Below are 20,721 nucleotides of genomic sequence, written 5' to 3' on the forward strand. Positions count from 1 at the left end.
GAACACACAGCGTTTTGCTAAATTAGCCTTTGGAAAGGAAAATAAAGCAATTAGCTAGCTCAACTGGCCCTCAGTTAGAACACAGCGTCCTGTCCCTAACTGAAATCACAGCAGAGTGAGCGCAAAATGGCGGCAGCGCTTTTTTATAGTGCAGAGTGACATCATTTCAGCAGCCAATCCAAGCCTTGCCAGTACTTACATGCCCACCATGCTAAACAGGATGTGCCCACACTTTCATTCATTCCTCATTGGCTGCTGCGTTCAATTTGAATTCTGGGAACTTCCGATTCCGGTATCCGATACGCGGGAAGTATCGGAATTCAGTATCGGAATTCCGATACCGCAAATATCGGCCGATACCCGATACTTGCGGTATCGGAATGCTCAACACTAGTAGTCTCTCATCAGCCAGTGCCTATTGACCTGTGGTAAGCTTTTTACTGCAGGTCACCGCTGCGGGTCACCGTATCAGTGCGGGGTCACGCTGACATCTGACACTATGACCCTACAGCAATCTGGCAGTGTTAAGCCCCAGACATATTTCTTACACAGAGGCCCCAAGATGTCAGTGTCTGCCCCTGGGACACAGCATTGATCACGGGGTCATTATTGACCAAGGCAAAATAATGACCTGCGGATCATCAGGTTTACGGAGGAAGACACGATGCGTCTTGATGTCACAGGCCAGCCAGTACCGAAGATAAGGACAGTCTGCTATGGAAGGACAGGTGAGGGGCGAGACTTTGCTTCTCATCCACATTTCTGAGGCTGCTGCTGAGAGAGACCTCAGGGTGTAATAAGGAAAATTCAGTTCTCAGCAAATATCTTGGATACAAATAAAATTTGTATGGAATCTTCCAGATCCGATGATCACTGCTCCTGGATGATGAAGGTAATAAAAACACACAGAGAAAGAAACAATGGAGCCACTGCGGGAAGGGCGAGAGGCTGCTGTGTAATTACAGGGTGAGCTCCGCTCCTTCCTCCTCTGCGGATATTGCGGCACTTTCTTTACCAGAATTCTGCGACTTTCATATCGTTCTGATGTAATTATTATCACTGCTCATAAATAAGACAAGGAGCCCCAGACATGGACCAATAGTGACACCTGTGTCTGTGCCCAGATCCGCCACTAGGGGGCAATGAATCAGCAGTGCGGCCAATATGTGCGGTAATATCGCCCCCGTGTGGTCAGTGCTGAGAACGGCTCATTACAGGAGACTAACAGGACAGGAATCCCGCACTGTCTGCCGGATAGGAGTTGTAGTCACATCCGATCTCTCGTCTCCACATCCAGATATCACACACAAGACCCGGATGTGTTATTATCACTACACAGCTCATCACACATCACTGAGGAGAGAGAAAGAAAGAGAAATACAGACATGAGATCAGCCAATCAGTGAGAGGTGAGGGGAGGAGCCTGTATTGTAACACGCCCCCGAGAGGCGGCATCTTTGTCCAGTTCTCACTCCGGTCCGCCACCCTCTATATAAAGGAAGGACTCCGCGCTGATCTCACAGTCTGCTGAAGATTTTCTGAACGATGTCTGGTCGCGGTAAAGGAGGAAAAGGTCTCGGGAAGGGCGGCGCCAAGCGGCACAGGAAGGTTCTCCGGGATAACATCCAGGGCATCACCAAGCCTGCCATCCGCCGTCTCGCTCGCAGAGGAGGCGTTAAGCGCATCTCCGGCCTCATCTATGAGGAGACTCGCGGTGTCCTGAAAGTCTTCCTGGAGAACGTGATCCGTGACGCCGTCACCTACACCGAGCACGCCAAGAGGAAGACCGTCACCGCCATGGACGTGGTGTACGCGCTGAAGCGCCAGGGCCGCACTCTCTACGGCTTCGGAGGTTAATGCTTCTCCGCTCCGTCCTCACCCCCCAAAGGCTCTTCTCAGAGCCGCCCACATCTCCTGGGGAAGAGCCACAATTCCTGCTGCGGGGCCGGGGTGACATCCGGTGCTCGGGTGCATTACAGGGCAGACGGCGGAGCCCTGAGCTCCCGGGATCGTTCACATCAGTGTCAGTGAAGAGACGAGATTTCCATGATGCTCTGGATTGTGGCTGTGAGCGGCCTAATGTCTGCGGTACAGGAGGCAGAGCTCCTCTCCGGGAACTGTCCCATTCCAGTGTGGGGGGAGAAGGGACGAGTGCTCGGCTGTGAACACGGGGCTGTGTGGAGGGGAAATGGTCGGTGTACGGGTGATCGATGTCTGAGCTGTAAGGGCTGAGTATTATTATTGAGTCTCTGCGGTGTAACGCGGGAAATACAGGCCGGATTGGGGCATTGGCAGTTTGTGATGATCCCTGTGTGGAGTGAGGCCACTGATCACTAAACACGAGCGATCACCCGAGATCCACTGGACCGACTCCGCGTGTTCCAAGGATGTGGACAAATGGAGGAGCAATAAAGGCAGTGAGCGGAAATATCACATTCTGTAGTCAGACAATAATTAAGCTTCAAGTCTACAACTCCGCCCACAGGAGGCGCCACTGTTAACCATTTGGTGTCTGCTATTTCTTACTGTTCTCCATAGTCAGTGATTTCCTATCCGCAGTGACCGGAGCCTGAAGGTTTAACTAAAGGGAAGCGCAGATCGTCCGGAGAATTCCTAACGTTGAACCGCGGAGCAGATGAGCTCTCGGCAGAGCGGACCTGAGAGGGAACTGCAGATTGATGACGCATTTCTGGGGCGTGTATGTTACAGGAGCGCACGTTTATCTGCTCTCTGATTGGTCGATCACTGAGCGGTTGGTGATTTAGAATTTCCCGCTCATTGTAAGATTTCTGTTACTTTTAGATGTTACAATATTGCTGGAAAACAAAAAGAAAATCATTCAGGATCAACAGCAACCGCTCATCAACAAGACACAGCACTATATGGGGGCATCGGGAAACAGCTGTGGATTGAGGTTTGGGGGGTGGGGGTGAGCAGCACTGTACTGTGTATATATATATATATATATATATATATATATATATAGTCTATGGGTTTTTTCGTCTGTCTGTCCTTGAAATCCCGCATCTCTGGTCTGGACCAATCAGCGACGGGCACAGCGACGATGATGTCATAGCGGACGATGATGTCCCGCTCATTGTAAGATTTCTGTTATTTTTAGATGTTTCAATATTGTTGGAAAACAAAAAGAAAATCATTCAGGATCAACAGCAACCGCTCATCAACAGGACTCATCCCCAGCAGTAACTGCTCCACTATACATCACTATATGGGGGTATCGGGATACACAGCTGTATATTGAGGTAGGTCGGGGGGGAATGCAGCACTGTATGGGACAGATAGGCAGATAGATAGACAGAGATCCCGTCAAATAACAAATCTTACAATAAGCGGGAAATTCAAAATCTTTAAAGTTTGTTCTTTTTTTGTTTTTTTTGCTACCTGATGAAGGCTGCACTGTAAAAATAGCAGCCAAAAGAAACGCATTGTACTGTTTTTTTTTTAAATATTTTACAAATATATTTTATTTTTTTTTATTTTGAGAAAATAAATGCATTTTTATTTTTAAAAAAGAGCCGGATCACCAAAAAGAGCCGGACTGCCCTCCCCGCAGAGCTGTATGATCAGTGCCACCACCTCCTCCCCGCAGAGCTGTATGATCAGAGCCACCACCTCCTCCCCGCAGAGCTGTATGATCAGAGCCACCACCTCCTCCCCGCAGAGCTGTATGATCAGAGCCACCACCTCCTCCCCGCAGAGCTGTATGATCAGAGCCACCACCTCCTCCCCGCAGAGCTGTATGATCAGAGCCACCACCTCCTCCCCGCAGAGCTGTATGATCAGTGCCACCATCTCCTCCCCGCAGAGCTGTATGATCAGAGCCACCACCTCCTCCTCGATCAGTGTCCGGACTTTTGCGGTTACTACATATGTAATGCATGAGATGTTGATAATCAGGCTGGATGTGGCGCAATGTGTAAATGGGGGGATGGGTGTGATGCAGAGATGCTCAGCGCTGTGCACACTGGGACACGGCAGCGCAGTTACATAGGCGGCGGCTGATCCAGGAGCCGCGTGGTGAAATAAAGGGAACTGCTGAGAGCCGATTCATGGGGAGGGGGCGGGGTTACAGGGCGAAAGGCGGAGCTTTCCAGTAACGGTGATTGGTCAAGCAAATCTGGTTTTTATTGGCTTCTTTTTAATATAACAACCAATGGTGTGCAGGAGGCGTGTTTCCCATAGACCAATGAGGACGCGCACACGGGGATAAATACCCTGCTCCCGCCGCTTCTTACATCACATCTGTGCACATCGTCTATACAGAGCTATGGCCAGAACTAAGCAGACCGCCCGTAAATCCACCGGAGGGAAAGCTCCCCGCAAGCAGCTGGCCACTAAGGCCGCCAGGAAGAGCGCTCCCGCCACTGGCGGAGTTAAGAAGCCGCATCGTTACCGCCCAGGAACAGTCGCTCTCCGTGAGATCCGCCGCTACCAGAAATCCACCGAGCTGCTGATCCGTAAGCTTCCCTTCCAGCGCCTGGTGAGGGAGATCGCCCAGGACTTCAAGACCGATCTGCGCTTCCAGAGCTCGGCTGTAATGGCCCTGCAGGAGGCCAGCGAGGCTTATCTGGTGGGGCTGTTCGAGGACACCAACCTGTGCGCCATCCACGCCAAGAGGGTCACCATCATGCCCAAAGACATCCAGCTGGCCCGCCGGATCCGCGGGGAGAGAGCCTAGATCTGTCCTCAACTGACTGCACCACAAAGGCTCTTTTCAGAGCCACCATATCCTCCACAAACGAGCCGAGTCCTGAACGGTTCCTTTTCTGCGCGTATTCTCCATATACGGAGCGCCGTCACGAAATGTAATAGCCGGCTGCTGTTTCCGATATTGTTGATCAGCGATATTCCAGTTACCGCTCCGCGCATCCTCTATTCTCACCAAGTCCAAAAGTGTGCGACGTCTATAACAACCGACGTTTCATAATGACAGGGTAAAGTGTGTACAGTGCACAGCCCGGGTCTGTGGTGGTGGAGGCGCGGTATGTGTTTCAATGACTGGCAGCCGGGTAGATGTGTTTCGAAGGAGTTAAACGGGAGAGGAAATACATCCATGTACATCAATGAATGCTGAGCGTTACCAAGGTTTCTCGCTCATTGTCTGATCACATAATCCGTTGGGGAATTTGAATAACCGCTCATAATCTCCGGAGGATTGTTACAGATCACCGAGTATCAGACACTAATGAGGGGACATTTCCTGCGAGCTCGGCAGACGACACTGAGGGTCTGAGACTTCATGTGGGATTGACCCATTCACCTCCTATTAATCTGCGGATATGTGCAGCAACATACGAACTGGTGGCGGCAATGGTGTATGTACTATCAGCCTCATGTGAGGACCCCGGAGATAGGCGGCGTCGGCTCTTGTGGTGACGGTGTGGGTGGCTCTTAAAAGAGCCTTTGGTTTGTGGATAGATCGGCGGCAGCGCTCACTTGCTCTTCTTGCTGCTCTCGGTCTTCTTGGGCAGCAGCACGGCCTGGATGTTGGGCAGGACGCCCCCCTGGGCAATGGTCACCCCACCCAGCAGCCTGTTCAGCTCCTCGTCATTGCGCACCGCCAGCTGCAGGTGTCGGGGGATGATGCGGGTCTTCTTGTTGTCCCGGGCGGCATTACCGGCCAATTCCAGGATCTCCGCGGTCAGATACTCCAGCACAGCGGCCAGATAGACCGGAGCGCCGGCGCCGACTCTCTCTGCGTAGTTGCCCTTGCGGAGAAGCCTGTGCACACGGCCGACCGGGAACTGCAGTCCTGCCCGGGATGAGCGGGTCTTGGCCTTAGCACGGACCTTTCCTCCTTGTTTGCCGCGTCCAGACATGATGGCGATAAGGTCAAATAACTAAAGACAGAAAATCGTGTGGAGAAGAAACTGTGCTGTGTCTCCTTATATAGACTTCTGCCCCGCCCTCCTCGCCTGTCGTTGGACGGATCTGAAGCTGCCAATGTAGAAGAGTCTTGAGGAACCACCAATGAGCTACAGAGGGCGGGGCTTATTACCGCTCCTTGCTCAAATGAGTTTCTCACCCAATAGAAAACGTTTGCTGTGAACACAGTAGATAAGGGGTGAAAACAGATATTTGTCCTGGAGCAGAAGGAAATGCAGAAATATTCTGTTGATTTGTAGCTTGGACTTGTGTCTTCTATCAGCCATAAATTGCCATGACAGTCTGGCGGGTGAGGGGTTAATCCCTGTCAGTGCTTCTCCCCCGCTCCATCTGCACAGGCGGAGGCTCCTCACTCACCGCTTATTATCCTGTGCAGATCCCCTGCGGTGTCCGCGCTGATCCTATCACAGCCCGACTGAGACAAGTCTCCTGTGTTCTGCCCGGAGCCTGATGTGACGCTGCCGAGTCCCGGGTGGGGAAGTCGCCGCTTCTGTAATGCGACTGAGTCGTGGGGATCAGCACACACGGACACTGAGGAGTTAATGGAGGCGGATATTCCTGTGTCTGGGATTGGTCGGCGCCTGCAGTTGTATCTCTGCTCATTGGCTGATTACAGATCCGTTGGTGGTTTTGAATTCCCCGCTCAATCGCTTTTCTTTGTCGGTCAGATTATTACCGGCGATCGCTGTGTATACCGGTGGGGGCAGCTCTACCCCGCTGATATACCGGGTCCTGTCCTCCCAGCTGTCTGCCCCCATACACGGGCGGGGATCGGTCGCCATTATTACTCTGGGGAGGTTATAATAGTCTTCAGAGGCGCCATCCATCCGAAACATTAGTGTCCAGGACGTGGTCATCACACAGGAGCCTCCGTACCCGGTACACAGGACGTCCATCTATCCAGCTGCCTCATGCCGCCACATTCCCTGGGAATATTCGCTGCCCTATTCACCCCACACGGATGTGATCAGGAGAATATTACTGTACAGCCCGTTCCCCTGGAAATCCGCGTTCTATTTATTTTATAGATTAATATGAAGACACCGCATCTTACAGTCAGACTTGTGCTCGGAGCTCTCTGCACTGCAGTGGTTTTATCTCACCTCATATTAACCCTATGAGATCTATGACGATCGTTATACATTATTACATCTGGTGCTAGAGGATCCTATCCTGCGATTATATTGGGATATTTCTCCTATGATTCGTTGTTCCCTCCTCATTCTTGGAGCTTCTACCTGTGGATTTATTGCCCGAGAGCCGCCAGTCCTGACACTGGATGAAGCGGGGAGGAAAAGTGATAGAACAGAAGGACGATCAGTAACTGAGCAGGAATCCTGTGAGGAGGATGTGACGGCCGATAATGTAACTGCCTGACCGGTGAGATCCCGACACCACAGAGTAATGTTCTGAGCAGGGAACTCTCAGCAATCTTCTACACATGATCGTACATTTCCCATCGCAAACATCCTGCCTGTAGCCGCAGGACTGATCTGTAATGGGGAGACATGGTGGGATCTGCTGGGAAGGGCAGAATTTGTCTTCCCTGAAATGTCTCTTGTAGGATACGTCCCTGACCAGTATATCGTCTCCACAATACTGATTGTGACAGGAAGAGAAGATCTGATCGTCTCCAGGTCAGACACACGAGCTCATCACAGCAGGTGAAGAACAGGAATCATTCTCTATATCCATGAGGGGAAACCGGAGCGGATACTGCGCCGCTAACCTGGAAATCTGCAGACTCCTGTGTGGGATGTGAGAGACTCATCACAAGCAGAATCCCCGAGATCGGTCCTGGGACCACGTGTTATATGAAGGCAAAGGACGGAAAAAAGCGGGAACTGTGAACGTGTTACCATTGGCAACATTAGCTCCTCCCTCTGCTGATTGGCTGAACACAGGACGGTTAGGGTGGTTGAATTTCCCGCCGCTTCTAAATGTAATTACGTCACTTACTGTAAAAAAGAATCCAGATTAGGCTCTAGATCAACTCCGACCACAAATGGCTCCTGTTATCGGAGAAACGAGACCCCAGAATGCCGAGATCTGCGCAGCAAGGGGTTAAATAAGAGAAGTCACTGAATACACAGCAACTCACTGAGAAAAGCCCAGATTATTCCTCACAAGGTTTTCTCACCATCTCCCTCATCACCAGACACAGAGCCCCGGGCGGTGCGAGCAGACACCTCGGGGAGACGGGAGAGGACACCGGAGCAGCCGCAGCTCTTATAGTGAGACGTGGCTCTTATAGTGAGGGCGTGGCTCTTATAGTGAGGGTGCGGCTCTTATAGTGAGGGCGTGGCTCTTATAGTGAGGGCGTGGCTCTTATAGTGAGGGCGTGGCTCTTATAGTGAGGGCGTGGCTCTTATAGTGAGGGTGCGGGGGGCTCTTATAGTGAGGCTGTGGGCGGCTCTTATAGTGAGGCTGCGGGGGGCTCTTATAGTGAGGGCGTGGGGGGCTCTTATAGTGAGGCTGGGGGCGGCTCTTATAGTGAGGCTGTGGCCGCTCTTATAGTGAGGGTGCGGGCGCTCTTATAGTGAGGGTGTGGCCGCTCTTATAGTGAGGGTGCGGGCGGCTCTTATAGTGAGGGTGTGGGCGGCTCTTATAGTGGGGGTGTGGGCGGCTCTTATAGTGAGGGTGCGGGGGGCTCTTATAGTAACATAGTAACATAGTTAGTAAGGCCGAAAAAAGACATTTGTCCATCCAGTTCAGCCTATATTCCATCATAATAAATACCCAGATCTACGTCCTTCTACAGAACCTAATAATTGTATGATACAATATTGTTCTGCTCCAGGAAGACATCCAGGCCTCTCTTGAACCCCTCGACTGAGTTCGCCATGACCACCTCCTCAGGCAAGCAATTCCAGATTCTCACTGCCCTAACAGTAAAGAATCCTCTTCTATGTTGGTGGAAAAACCTTCTCTCCTCCAGACGCAAAGAATGCCCCCTTGTGCCCGTCACCTTCCTTGGTATAAACAGATCCTCAGCGAGATATTTGTATTGTCCCCTTATATACTTATACATGGTTATTAGATCGCCCCTCAGTCGTCTTTTTTCTAGACTAAATAATCCTAATTTCGCTAATCTATCTGGGTATTGTAGTTCTCCCATCCCCTTTATTAATTTTGTTGCCCTCCTTTGTACTCTCTCTAGTTCCATTATATCCTTCCTGAGCACCGGTGCCCAAAACTGGACACAGTACTCCATGTGCGGTCTAACTAGGGATTTGTACAGAGGCAGTATAATGCTCTCATCATGTGTATCCAGACCTCTTTTAATGCACCCCATGATCCTGTTTGCCTTGGCAGCTGCTGCCTGGCACTGGCTGCTCCAGGTAAGTTTATCATTAACTAGGATCCCCAAGTCCTTCTCCCTGTCAGATTTACCCAGTGGTTTCCCGTTCAGTGTGTAATGGTGATATTGATTCCCTCTTCCCATGTGTAGTGAGGCTGCGGGAGGCTCTTATAGTGAGGGTGCGGGGGGCTCTTATAGTGAGGGCGTGGCTCTTATAGTGAGGCTGCGGGTGGCTCTAATAGTGAGGGTGTGGGTGGTTCTTATAGTGAGGGTGTGGGCGGCTCTTATAGTGAGGGTGTGGGGGGCTCTTATAGTGAGGGTGCGGGCGGCTCTTATAGTGAGGGTGCGGGGGGCTCTTATAGTGAGGGTGTGGGGGGGCTCTTATAGTGAGGGTGTGGGGGGCTCTTATAGTGAGGCTGCGGGAGGCTCTTATAGTGAGGGTGCGGGGGCTCTTATAGTGAGGGTGCGTGCGGCTCTTATAGTGAGGGTGTGGGGGGCTCTTATAGTAAGGGTGCGGGGGCTCTTATAGTGAGGCTGTGGCCGCTCTTATAGTGAGGGTGTGGGCGGCTCTTATAGTGAGGGTGCGGGTGGCTCTTATAGTGAGGGTGCGGGCGGCTCTTATAGTGAGGGTGTGGGGGGCTCTTATAGTGAGGGTGCGGGGGGCTCTTATAGTGAGGCTGTGGCCGCTCTTATAGTGAGGGTGTGGGCGGCTCTTATAGTGAGGCTGTGGCCGCTCTTATAGTGAGGGTGTGGGCGGCTCTTATAGTGAGGGTGCGGGCGCTCTTATAGTGAGGGTGTGGGAGGCTCTTATAGTGAGGCTGCGGGAGGCTCTTATAGTGAGGCTGCGGGAGGCTCTTATAGTGAGGGTGTGGGTGGCTCTTATAGTGAGGGTGTGGGTGGCTCTTATAGTGAGGCTGCGGGCGGCTTTTATAGTGAGGCTGTGGGTGGCTCTTATTGTGAGGGTGCGGATGGCTCTTATAGTGAGGGTGCGGGCTGCTCTTATAGTGAGGGTGTAGGTGGATCTTATAGTGAGGGTGTGTGCGGCTCTTATAGTGAGGGTGTGGGCGGCTCTTATAGTGAGGGTGCGGGCGGCTCTTATAGTGATGGTGCGGGCGGCTCTTATAGTGAGGGTGCGGGGGGCTCTTATAGTGAGGGTGTGGGCGGCTCTTATAGTGAGGGTGTGGCCGGCTCTTATAGTGAGGGTGCAGGGGGCTCTTATAGTGAGGGTGCGGTGGGCTCTTATAGTGAGGGTGAGGGCGGCTCTTATAGTGAGGGTGTGGGCGGCTCTTATAGTGAGGGTGCGGGGGGCTCTTATAGTGAGGGTGCGGGCGGCTCTTATAGTGAGGGTGCGGGGGGCTCTTATAGTGAGGGTGCGGGGGGCTCTTATAGTGAGGGTGCGGGGGGCTCTTATAGTGAGGGTGCGGGCGGCTCTTATAGTGAGGGTGCGGGCGGCTCTTATAGTGAGGGTGTGGGCGGCTCTTATAGTGAGGGTGTGGGCGGCGCTTATAGTGAGGGTGTGGGGGGCTCTTATGGTGAGGGTGTGGGTGGCTCTTATAGTGAGGGTGCGGGCGGCTCTTATACTGGGGGTGTCGGCGGCTCTTATAGTGAGTGTGCGGGGGCTCTTATAGTGAGGGTGTGGGGGGCTCTTATAGTGAGGCTGTGGGCGGCTCTTATAGTGAGGGTGTGGGCGGCTCTTATAGTGAGGGTGTGGGCGGCTCTTATAGTGGGGGTGTGGGCGGCTCTAACAGTGAGGGTGCGGGGGGCTCTTATAGTGAGGGTGTGGGGGGCTCTTATAGTGAGGCTGTGGGCGGCTCATATAGTGAGGGTGTGGGTGGCTCTTATAGTGAGGGTGTGGGGGGCTCTTATAGTGAGGCTGTGGGCGGCTCTTATAGTGAGGGTGTGGGTGGCTCTTATAGTGAGGCTGCGGGCGGCTCTTATAGTGAGGCTGTGAGCGGCTCTTATGGTGAGGGTGTGGGCGGCTCTTATAGTGAGGCTGCGGGTGGCTCTTATGGTGAGGGTGTGGGTGGCTCTTATAGTGACGCTGCGGGAGGCTCTTATGATGAGGGTGTGGGTGGCTCTTATAGTGAGGGTGCGGGCGGCTCTTATAGTGGGGGTGTGGGCGGCTCTTATAGTGATGGTGTGGGGGGCTCTTATAGTGAGGCTGCGGGAGGCTCTTATAGTGAGGGTGTGGGAGGCTCTTATAGTGAGGCTGCGGGCGGCTCTTATACTGAGGCTGCGGGCGGCTCTTATACTGAGGCTGCGGGCGGCTCTTATAGTGAGGCTGCGGGAGGCTCTTATAGTGAGGGTGTGGGCGGCTCTTATAGTGAGGGTGTGGGGCGGCTCTTATAGTGAGGCTGCGGGCGGCTCTTATAGGGAGGCTGCGGGAGGCTCTTATAGTGAGGCTGCGGGAGGCTCTTATAGTGAGGCTGCGGGCGGCTCTTATACTGAGGCTGCGGGAGGCTCTAATAGTGAGGCTGCGGGCGGCTCTAATAGTGAGGCTCCGGGCGGCTCTTATAGTGAGGCTGGGGGCGGCTCTTATAGTGAGGCTGCGGGAGGCTCTAATAGTGAGGCTGCGGGCGGCTCTTATACTGAGGCTGCGGGCGGCTCTAATAGTGAGGCTGCGGGCGGCTCTTATAGTGAGGCTGGGGGCGGCTCTTATAGTGAGGCTGCGGGAGGCTCTAATAGTGAGGCTGCGGGCGGCTCTTATACTGAGGCTGCGGCGGCTCTTATAGTGAGGCTGCGGGCGGCTCTTATAGTGAGGCTGCGGGCGGCTCTTATAGTGAGGCTGCGGGCGGCTCTTATAGTGAGGCTGTGGGCGGCTCTTATAGTGAGGCTGTGGGGGGCTCTTATAGTGAGGCTGCGGGCGGCTCTTATAGTGAGGGTGCGGGCGGCTCTTATAGTGAGGCTGCGGCTGCTCTTATAGTGAGGCTGTGGGTGGCTCTTATAGTGAGGCTGCGGGAGGCTCTTATAGTGAGGCTGCGGGCGGCTCTTATAGTGAGGCTGCGGGCGGCTCTTATAGTGAGGCTGTGGGAGGCTCTTATAGTGAGGCTGGGGGCGGCTCTTATAGTGAGGCTGCGGGAGGCTCTTATAGTGAGGCTGTGGGTGGCTCTTATAGTGAGGGTGTGGGGGGCTCTTATAGTGTGGCTGCGGGCGGCTCTTATAGTGAGGCTGCGGGCGGCTCTTTTAGTGAGGCTGCGGGAGACTCTTATAGTGAGGCTGCGGGCGGCTCTTATAGTGAGGCTGCGGGGGGCTCTTATAGTGAGGCTGCGGGCGGCTCTTATAGTGAGGGTGCGGGCGGCTCTTATAGTGAGGCTGCGGGCTGCTCTTATAGTGAGGCTGCGGGCGGCTCTTATAGTGAGGCTGCGGGAGGCTCTTATAGTGAGGCTGCGGGCGGCTCTTATAGTGGGGGTGTGGGCGGCTCTAACAGTGAGGGTGCGGGGGGCTCTTATAGTGAGGGTGTGGGGGGCTCTTATAGTGAGGCTGTGGGCGGCTCATATAGTGAGGGTGTGGGCGGCTCTTATAGTGAGGGTGTGGGGGGCTCTTATAGTGAGGCTGTGGGCGGCTCTTATAGTGAGGGTGTGGGTGGCTCTTATAGTGAGGCTGCGGGCGGCTCTTATAGTGAGGCTGTGAGCGGCTCTTATGGTGAGGGTGTGGGCGGCTCTTATAGTGAGGCTGCGGGTGGCTCTTATGGTGAGGGTGTGGGTGGCTCTTATAGTGACGCTGAGGGAGGCTCTTATGATGAGGGTGTGGGTGGCTCTTATAGTGAGGGTGCGGGCGGCTCTTATAGTGGGGGTGTGGGCGGCTCTTATAGTGATGGTGTGGGGGGCTCTTATAGTGAGGCTGCGGGAGGCTCTTATAGTGAGGGTGTGGGAGGCTCTTATAGTGAGGCTGCGGGCGGCTCTTATACTGAGGCTGCGGGCGGCTCTTATACTGAGGCTGCGGGCGGCTCTTATAGTGAGGCTGCGGGAGGCTCTTATAGTGAGGGTGTGGGCGGCTCTTATAGTGAGGGTGTGGGGCGGCTCTTATAGTGAGGCTGCGGGCGGCTCTTATAGGGAGGCTGCGGGAGGCTCTTATAGTGAGGCTGCGGGAGGCTCTTATAGTGAGGCTGCGGGCGGCTCTTATACTGAGGCTGCGGGAGGCTCTAATAGTGAGGCTGCGGGCGGCTCTAATAGTGAGGCTCCGGGCGGCTCTTATAGTGAGGCTGGGGGCGGCTCTTATAATGAGGCTGCGGGAGGCTCTAATAGTGAGGCTGCGGGCGGCTCTTATACTGAGGCTGCGGGCGGCTCTAATAGTGAGGCTGCGGGCGGCTCTTATAGTGAGGCTGGGGGCGGCTCTTATAGTGAGGCTGCGGGAGGCTCTAATAGTGAGGCTGCGGGCGGCTCTTATACTGAGGCTGCGGCGGCTCTTATAGTGAGGCTGCGGGCGGCTCTTATAGTGAGGCTGCGGGCGGCTCTTATAGTGAGGCTGCGGGCGGCTCTTATAGTGAGGCTGTGGGCGGCTCTTATAGTGAGGCTGTGGGGGGCTCTTATAGTGAGGCTGCGGGCGGCTCTTATAGTGAGGGTGCGGGCGGCTCTTATAGTGAGGCTGCGGCTGCTCTTATAGTGAGGCTGTGGGTGGCTCTTATAGTGAGGCTGCGGGAGGCTCTTATAGTGAGGCTGCGGGCGGCTCTTATAGTGAGGCTGCGGGCGGCTCTTATAGTGAGGCTGTGGGAGGCTCTTATAGTGAGGCTGGGGGCGGCTCTTATAGTGAGGCTGCGGGAGGCTCTTATAGTGAGGCTGTGGGTGGCTCTTATAGTGAGGGTGTGGGGGGCTCTTATAGTGTGGCTGCGGGCGGCTCTTATAGTGAGGCTGCGGGCGGCTCTTTTAGTGAGGCTGCGGGAGACTCTTATAGTGAGGCTGCGGGCGGCTCTTATAGTGAGGCTGCGGGGGGCTCTTATAGTGAGGCTGCGGGCGGCTCTTATAGTGAGGGTGCGGGCGGCTCTTATAGTGAGGCTGCGGGCTGCTCTTATAGTGAGGCTGCGGGCGGCTCTTATAGTGAGGCTGCGGGAGGCTCTTATAGTGAGGCTGCGGGCGGCTCTTATAGTGAGGCTGCGGGCAGCTCTTATAGTGAGGCTGCGGGCTGCTCTTATAATGAGGCTGCGGGCGTCTCTTATAGTGAGGCTGCGGGCGGCTCTTATAGTGAGGCTGCGGCGGCTCTTTATAGTGAGGCTGCGGGCGGCTCTTTATAGTGAGGCTGCGGCGGCTCTTATAGTGAGGCTGCGGGAGGCTCTTTATAGTGAGGCTGCGGGCGGCTCTTTATAGTGAGGCTGCGGCGGCTCTTATAGTGAGGGTGTGGGTGGCTCTTATAGTGAGGCTGCGGGCTGCTCTTATAATGAGGCTGCGGGCGTCTCTTATAGTGAGGCTGCGGGCGGCTCTTATAGTGAGGCTGCGGCGGCTCTTTATAGTGAGGCTGCGGGCGGCTCTTTATAGTGAGGCTGCGGCGGCTCGTATAGTGAGGCTGCGGGAGGCTCTTTATAGTGAGGCTGCGGGCGGCTCTTATAGTGAGGCTGCGGGCGGCTCTTATAGTGAGGGTGTGGGAGGCTCTTATAGTGAGGCTGCGGGCGGCTCTTATAGTGAGGCTGCGGGGGGCTCTTATAGTGAGGTAGAGGGTGGCTCTTATAGTGAGGGTGTGGGTGGCTCTTATAGCGAGGCTGCGGGAGGCTCTTATAGTGAGGCTGCGGGCGGCTCTTATAGTAACATAGTAACATAGTAACATAGTTAGTAAGGCCGAAAAAAGACATTTGTCCATCCAGTTCAGCCTATATTCCATCATAATAAATCCCCAGATCTACGTCCTTCTACAGAACCTAATAATTGTATGATACAATATTGTTCTGCTCCAGGAAGACATCCAGGCCTCTCTTGAACCCCTCGACTGAGTTCGCCATCACCACCTCCTCAGGCAAGCAATTCCAGATTCTCACTGCCCTAACAGTAAAGAATCCTCTTCTATGTTGGTGGAAAAACCTTCTCTCCTCCAGACGCAAAGAATGCCCCCTTGTGCCCGTCACCTTCCTTGGTATAAACAGATCCTCAGCGAGATATTTGTATTGTCCCCTTATATACTTATACATGGTTATTAGATCGCCCCTCAGTCGTCTTTTTTCTAGACTAAATAATCCTAATTTCGCTAATCTATCTGGGTATTGTAGTTCTCCCATCCCCTTTATTAATTTTGTTGCCCTCCTTTGTACTCTCTCTAGTTCCATTATATCCTTCCTGAGCACCGGTGCCCAAAACTGGACACAGTACTCCATGTGCGGTCTAACTAGGGATTTGTACAGAGGCAGTATAATGCTCTCATCATGTGTATCCAGACCTCTTTTAATGCACCCCATGATCCTGTTTGCCTTGGCAGCTGCTGCCTGGCACTGGCTGCTCCAGGTAAGTTTATCATTAACTAGGATCCCCAAGTCCTTCTCCCTGTCAGATTTACCTAGTGGTTTCCCATTCAGTGTGTAATGGTGATATTGATTCCCTCTTCCCATGTGTATAACCTTACATTTATCATTGTTAAACCTCATGTGCCACCTTTCAGCCCAAGTTTCCAACTTATCCAGATCCATCTGTAGCAGAATACTATCTTCTCTTGTATTAACTGCTTTACATAGTTTTGTATCATCTGCAAATATCGATATTTTACTGTGTAAACCTTCTACCAGATCATTAATGAATATGTTGAAGAGAACAGGTCCCAATACTGACCCCTGCGGTACCCCACTGGTCACAGCGACCCAGTTAGAGACTATACCATTTATAACCACCCTCTGCTTTCTATCACTAAGCCAGTTACTAACCCATTTACACACATTTTCCCCCAGGCCAAGCATTCTCATTTTGTGTACCAACCTCTTGTGCGGCACGGTATCAAACACTTTGGAAAAATCGAGATATACCACGTCCAATGACTCACCGTGGTCCAGTCTATAGCTTACCTCTTCATAAAAACTGATTAGATTGGTTTGACAGGAGCGATTTCTCATAAACCCATGCTGATATGGAGTTAAACAGTTATTCTCATTGAGATAATCCAGAATAACATCCCTCAGAAACCCTTCAAATATTTTACCAACAATAGAGGTTAGACTTACTGGCCTATAATTTCCAGGTTCACTTTTAGAGCCCTTTTTGAATATTGGCACCACATTTGCTATGCGCCAGTCCTGCGGAACAGACCCTGTCGCTATAGAGTCACTAAAAATAAGAAATAATGGTTTATCTATTACATTACTTAGTTCTCTTAGTACTCGTGGGTGTATGCCATCCGGACCCGGAGATTTATCTATTTTAATCTTATTTAGCCGGTTTCGCACCTCTTCTTGGGTTAGATTGGTGACCCTTAATATAGGGTTTTCATTGTTTCTTGGGATTTCACCTAGCATTTCATTTTCCACCATGAATACCGTGGAGAAGAAGGTGTTTAATATGTTAGCTTTTTCCTCGTCATCTACAACCATTCTTTCCTCACTATTTTTTAAGGGGCCTACATTTTCAGTTTTTATTCTTTTACTATTGATATAGTTGAAGAACAGTTTGGGATTAGTTTTACTCTCCTTAGCAATGTGCTTCTCTGTTTCCTTTTTGGCAGCTTTAATTAGTTTTTTAGATAAAGTATTTTTCTCCCTATAGTTTTTTAGAGCTTCAATGGTGCCATCCTGCTTTAGTAATGCAAATGCTTTCTTTTTACTGTTAATTGCCTGTCTTACTTCTTTGTTTAGCCACATTGGGTTTTTCCTATTTCTAGTCCTTTTATTCCCACAAGGTATAAACCGCTTACACTGCCTATTTAGGATGTTCTTAAACATTTCCCATTTATTATCTGTATTCTCATTTCTGAGGATATTGTCCTAGTCTACCAGATTAAGGGCATCTCTAAGCTGTTCAAACTTTGCCTTCCTAAAGTTCAATGTTTTTGTGACTCCCTGACAAGTCCCCCTAGTGAAAGACAGGTGAAACTGCACAATATTGTGGTCGCTATTTCCTAAATGCCCAACCACCTGCAGATTTGTTATTCTGTCAGGTCTATTAGATAGTATTAGGTCTAAAAGTGCTGCTCCTCTGGTTGGATTCTGCACCAATTGTGAAAGATAATTTTTCTTGGTTATTAGCAGAAACCTGTTGCCTTTATGGGTTTCACAGGTTTCTGTTTCCCAGTTAATATCCGGGTAGTTAAAGTCCCCCATAACCAGGACCTCATTATGGGTTGCAGCTTCATCTATCTGCTTTAGAAGTAGACTTTCCATGCTTTCTGTTATATTTGGGGGTTTGTAACAGACCCCAATGAGAATTTTGTTACCATTTTTCCCTCCATGAATTTCAACCCATATGGACTCGACATCCTCATTCCCTTCGCTAATATCCTCCCTTAAAGTGGACTTTAGACAAGACTTTACATAGAGACAAACCCCTCCTCCTCTCCGATTTTTACGATCCTTTCTAAACAGACTGTAACCCTGTAAGTTAACTGCCCAGTCATAGCTTTCATCTAACCATGTCTCGGTTATTCCCACTATGTCAAAGTTACCTGTAGATATTTCTGCTTCTAGTTCTTCCATCTTGTTTGTCAGGCTTCTGGCGTTTGCGAGCATGCAGTTTAGAGGATTTTGTTTTGTTCCAATCTCCTCACTGTGGATTGTTTTAGAAATGTTCTTACCTCCCTTTTGAGTATGTTTTCCTGGGTCGTCTTTGTTCGAGTCTAATGTTTTTCTTCCCGTCCCCTCTTCTTCTAGTTTAACGCCCTCCTGATGAGTGTAGCGAGTCTTCTGGCGAATGTGTGTTTCCCAGGTTTGTTGAGGTGTAGTCCGTCTCTGGCGAGGAGTCCATCATACCAGTAATTCACACCGTGGTCCAGGAATCCAAATCCTTGTTGTCTGCACCATCGTCTTAGCCAGTTGTTTGCATCAAGGATCTTGTTCCATCTCCTGGTGCCATGCCCGTCTACTGGAAGGATAGAAGAAAAAACTACCTGTGCATCCAGTTCCTTTACTTTCTTCCCCAACTCTTCAAAGTCCTTGCAGATTGTCGGTAGGTCCTTCCTTGCCGTGTCATTGGTGCCAACATGTATCAGAAGAAATGGGTGGACGTCCTTGGAGCTGAAGAGCTTTGGTATCCTATCGGTCACATCCTTGATCATCGCACCTGGAAGGCAGCATACTTCTCTTGCAGTTATGTCCGGTCTGCAGATGGCTGCTTCGGTGCCTCTCAGTAGTGAGTCTCCCACCACCACCACTCTTCGTTGCTTCTTGGCTGTACTTTTTGCTGTCACTTGTTGCTGTGTGCCCTTTTCTTTTTTGCTTGCTGGTATTGCTTCATTCTTAGGTGTGCCATCTTCATCCTCTACAAAGATTTGATATCGGTTCTTCAGTTGTGTGGTTGGTGATTTCTCCATGGTCAACTTGCTTCTTTTGGTCACATGCTTCCACTCATCTGCTTTTGGAGGTTCTCTGACACTTTTTGCACCTTCTGTGACCAGTAGAGATGCTTCTGTTCTGTCTAGAAAGTCTTCATTCTCTTTGATGAGTTTCAAAGTTGCTATTCTTTCTTCCAGACCCCGCACCTTTTCTTCTAAAAGGGCCACTAGTCTACACTTCTGACAGGTGAAATTGGATTCTTCTTCTGGTCGATCTGTGAACATGTAGCACATGCTGCAGCTCACCATGTAGGTTGTCACATCTGCCATGTTGCTCCTAGATCCTGCTGACTTGCTGTGTGTTTTCCTTCTTGTGTAATCTACTCAGCCAAGCTCTCTTGCAATAATGTCCTTACGGCGCGCGGTTTGGTGATGCTTTCGAAGCAGCTGGTCCCGGCTGTACCCAACGATCTTCTAGCTTAGGGAGACTTCGCTTTTCCCAGAAGGCACCTGGAATATGCAAATTAGCCTCCTGAAGCTTGAATCCCTGGTTTGGTGATGCTTTCGAAGCAGCTGGTCCCGGCTGTACCCAACGATCTTCTAGCTTAGGGAGACTTTGCTTCTCCCAGAAGGCACCTGGAATATGCAAATTAGCCTCCTGAAGCTTGAATCCCTGGTTTGGTGATGCTTTCGAAGCAGCTGGTCCCGGCTGTACCCAACGATCTTCTAGCTTAGGGAGACTTCGCTTCTCCCAGAAGGCACCTGGAATATGCAAATTAGCCTCCTGAAGCTTGAATCCCTGGTTTGGTGATGCTTTCGAAGCAGCTGGTCCCGGCTGTACCCAACGATCTTCTAGCTTAGGGAGACTTCGCTTCTCCCAGAAGGCACCTGGAATATGCAAATTAGCCTCCTGAAGCTTGAATCCCTGGTTTGGTGATGCTTTCGAAGCAGCTGGTCCTGGCTGTACCCAACGATCTTCTAGCTTAGGGAGACTTCGCTTCTCCCAGAAGGCACCTGGAATATGCAAATTAGCCTCCTGAAGCTTGAATCCCTGGTTTGGTGATGCTTTCGAAGCAGCTGGTCCCGGCTGTACCCAACGATCTTCTAGCTTAGGGAGACTTCGCTTCTCCCAGAAGGCACCTGGAATATGCAAATTAGCCTCCTGAAGCTTGAATCCCTGGTTATACTGAGGCTGCGGGCGGCTCTTATACTGAGGCTGCGGGCGGCTCTTATAGTGAGGGTGCGGCTGCTCTTATAGTGAGGCTGTGGGTGGCTCTTATAGTGAGGCTGCGGGCGGCTCTTATAGTGAGGCTGTGGGTGGCTCTTATAGTAAGGGTGTGGGGGGCTCTTATAGTGAGGCTGTGGGCGGCTCTTATAGTGAGGCTGCGGGCGGCTCATATAGTGAGGCTGCAGCGGCTCTTATAGTGAGGCTGCGGGCGGCTCTTATAGTGAGGCTGCGGGAGGCTCTTATAGTGAGGCTGCGGGCGGCTCTTATAGTGAGGCTGCGGGAGGCTCTTATAGTGAGGCTGTGGGCGGCTCTTATAGTGAGGTAGAGGGTGGTTTTTATAGTGAGGGTGCGGGTGGCTCTTATAGTGAGGCTGCGGGAGGCTCTTATAGTGAGGCTGCGGGCGGCTCTTATAGTGAGGCTGCGGGCTGCTCTTATAGTGAGGGTGCGGGGGGTTCTTATAGTGAGGCTGCGGCGGGCTCTTATAGTGAGGCTGCGGGCGGCTCTTATAGTGAGGGTGCGGGCGGCTCTTATAGTGAGGCTGCGGCTGCTCTTATAGTGAGGCTGTGGGTGGCTCTTATAGTGAGGCTGCGGGAGGCTCTTATAGTGAGGCTGCGGGCGGCTCTTATAGTGAGGCTGCGGGCAGCTCTTATAGTGAGGCTGCGGGAGGCTCTTATAGTGAGGCTGGGGCCGGCTCTGATAGTGAAGGTGTGGGGGGCTCTTATATTGAGGCTGCGGGAGGCTCTTATAGTGCGGCTGTGGGTGGCTCTTATAGTGAGGCTGCGGCGGCTCTTTTAGTGAGGCTGGGGGAGGCTCTTATAGTGAGGCTGCGGGCGGCTCTTATAGTGAGGGTGTGGGAGGCTCTTATACTGAGGCTGCGGGAGGCTCTTATAGTGAGGGT

General features: G+C 51.9%; 3 protein-coding genes across 3 annotated transcripts; 2 read left to right on the forward strand and 1 right to left on the reverse strand.

The window, feature by feature from the left end:
- Positions 1-1,538: 1,538 nt before the first annotated feature.
- LOC138641539 (histone H4) lies at positions 1,539-2,732 on the forward strand. The gene has a single exon (XM_069729005.1). It carries the CDS (start codon positions 1,546-1,548, stop codon positions 1,855-1,857), a length of 312 nt encoding a protein of 103 aa, XP_069585106.1. The 5' UTR covers positions 1,539-1,545; the 3' UTR covers positions 1,858-2,732.
- A 1,548-nt stretch (positions 2,733-4,280) lies between these two features.
- LOC138641541 (histone H3) lies at positions 4,281-4,699 on the forward strand. Its single transcript, XM_069729006.1, has one exon. The coding sequence runs from the start codon at positions 4,289-4,291 to the stop codon at positions 4,697-4,699; it is 411 nt and encodes a 136-aa protein (XP_069585107.1). The 5' UTR covers positions 4,281-4,288.
- A 754-nt stretch (positions 4,700-5,453) lies between these two features.
- LOC138641542 (histone H2A type 1-like) lies at positions 5,454-5,876 on the reverse strand. The gene has a single exon (XM_069729007.1). It carries the CDS (start codon positions 5,838-5,840, stop codon positions 5,454-5,456), a length of 387 nt encoding a protein of 128 aa, XP_069585108.1. The 5' UTR covers positions 5,841-5,876.
- Positions 5,877-20,721: the final 14,845 nt, after the last annotated feature.

The sequence above is a fragment of the Ranitomeya imitator genome, chromosome 6 (assembly GCF_032444005.1).
Source record: "Ranitomeya imitator isolate aRanImi1 chromosome 6, aRanImi1.pri, whole genome shotgun sequence".
Classification (NCBI taxonomy): Eukaryota; Metazoa; Chordata; class Amphibia; order Anura; family Dendrobatidae; genus Ranitomeya; species Ranitomeya imitator.

Bases quoted from the DNA above. Each gene is read 5' to 3' on its own strand.
- LOC138641539 (XM_069729005.1), top strand. From the start codon at position 1,546: ATGTCTGGTCGCGGTAAAGGAGGAAAAGGTCTCGGGAAGGGCGGCGCC.
- LOC138641541 (XM_069729006.1), top strand. From the start codon at position 4,289: ATGGCCAGAACTAAGCAGACCGCCCGTAAATCCACCGGAGGGAAAGCT.
- LOC138641542 (XM_069729007.1), bottom strand. From the start codon at position 5,840: ATGTCTGGACGCGGCAAACAAGGAGGAAAGGTCCGTGCTAAGGCCAAG.